The sequence below is a fragment of the Penaeus monodon genome, chromosome 23, assembly GCF_015228065.2.
Source record: "Penaeus monodon isolate SGIC_2016 chromosome 23, NSTDA_Pmon_1, whole genome shotgun sequence".
Lineage (NCBI taxonomy): Eukaryota > Metazoa > Arthropoda > Malacostraca > Decapoda > Penaeidae > Penaeus > Penaeus monodon.
Window position 1 is genome coordinate 27312312 of NC_051408.1, and position 636 is coordinate 27312947.

The following is a 636-nucleotide window of genomic DNA, read 5'->3' on the forward strand; positions in this document are numbered from 1 at the left end:
CAGCCATCCGTCTGATCGTGAGCTGCGTCCGCCACAGCGTGAGGAAACGGCTGACGACACGGGCGCCGGCAAGACGCTCGCGTAATCCGAATTCCGCAACGAAGGCCGTATGGCAAGTGGCGATTAAATGGCATGATGTCGCGGATTCATCTTTGCTCCCGCTGTTGGCTTTCCAGTCGGTCGCTGTGATGTAATTGCCGATAAGGCAGATGTCCGCGCCGGGTAAACAAAGAGTGACGTCACAAGAAACGGAAAGTGCGCGCGATCCGGATGCGTGACATTGGTGATTCACTGATAAGTCAGTCCTTCTCAAGACTGAGCTATTTGGCGACATAATTATGACAGTCACATACTGTAGTGTATGGTGTACTTTCTCTGTTTATGGATGACAGACTTGAAAAAGGATGACCGGAAAACAGGCGGTAGAACTGAGAAGTAAAAATGGGTTTATATGCACAATTATATTTATTCAGTGTTGATGGTTTGCCTCCCAAATGAAGCTGGATAAAATTCTACTCTTTTCTTTCTTCCTTTACAGATTCGAAGATGAAACGCCAAAGGAGTGAAAAAGAAACAAATCGCAGTTCAGTTCCGCATTCAGGGATGGCCGCCCCCCCTCGCTCCTCAGCAAGGACC

General features: G+C 48.6%; 1 protein-coding gene across 1 annotated transcript in view; it reads left to right on the forward strand.

Annotated features, from left to right (window-relative positions):
- The window catches only part of LOC119587910, a gene marked incomplete in the record, with an annotated part of 79429 nt that overhangs the window by 23558 nt on the left and 55235 nt on the right, over positions 1-636 (forward strand). Inside the window, 1 exon segment of the mRNA XM_037936619.1 lies at positions 539-636. Coding sequence (XP_037792547.1) covers positions 547-636 — 90 coding nt within the window.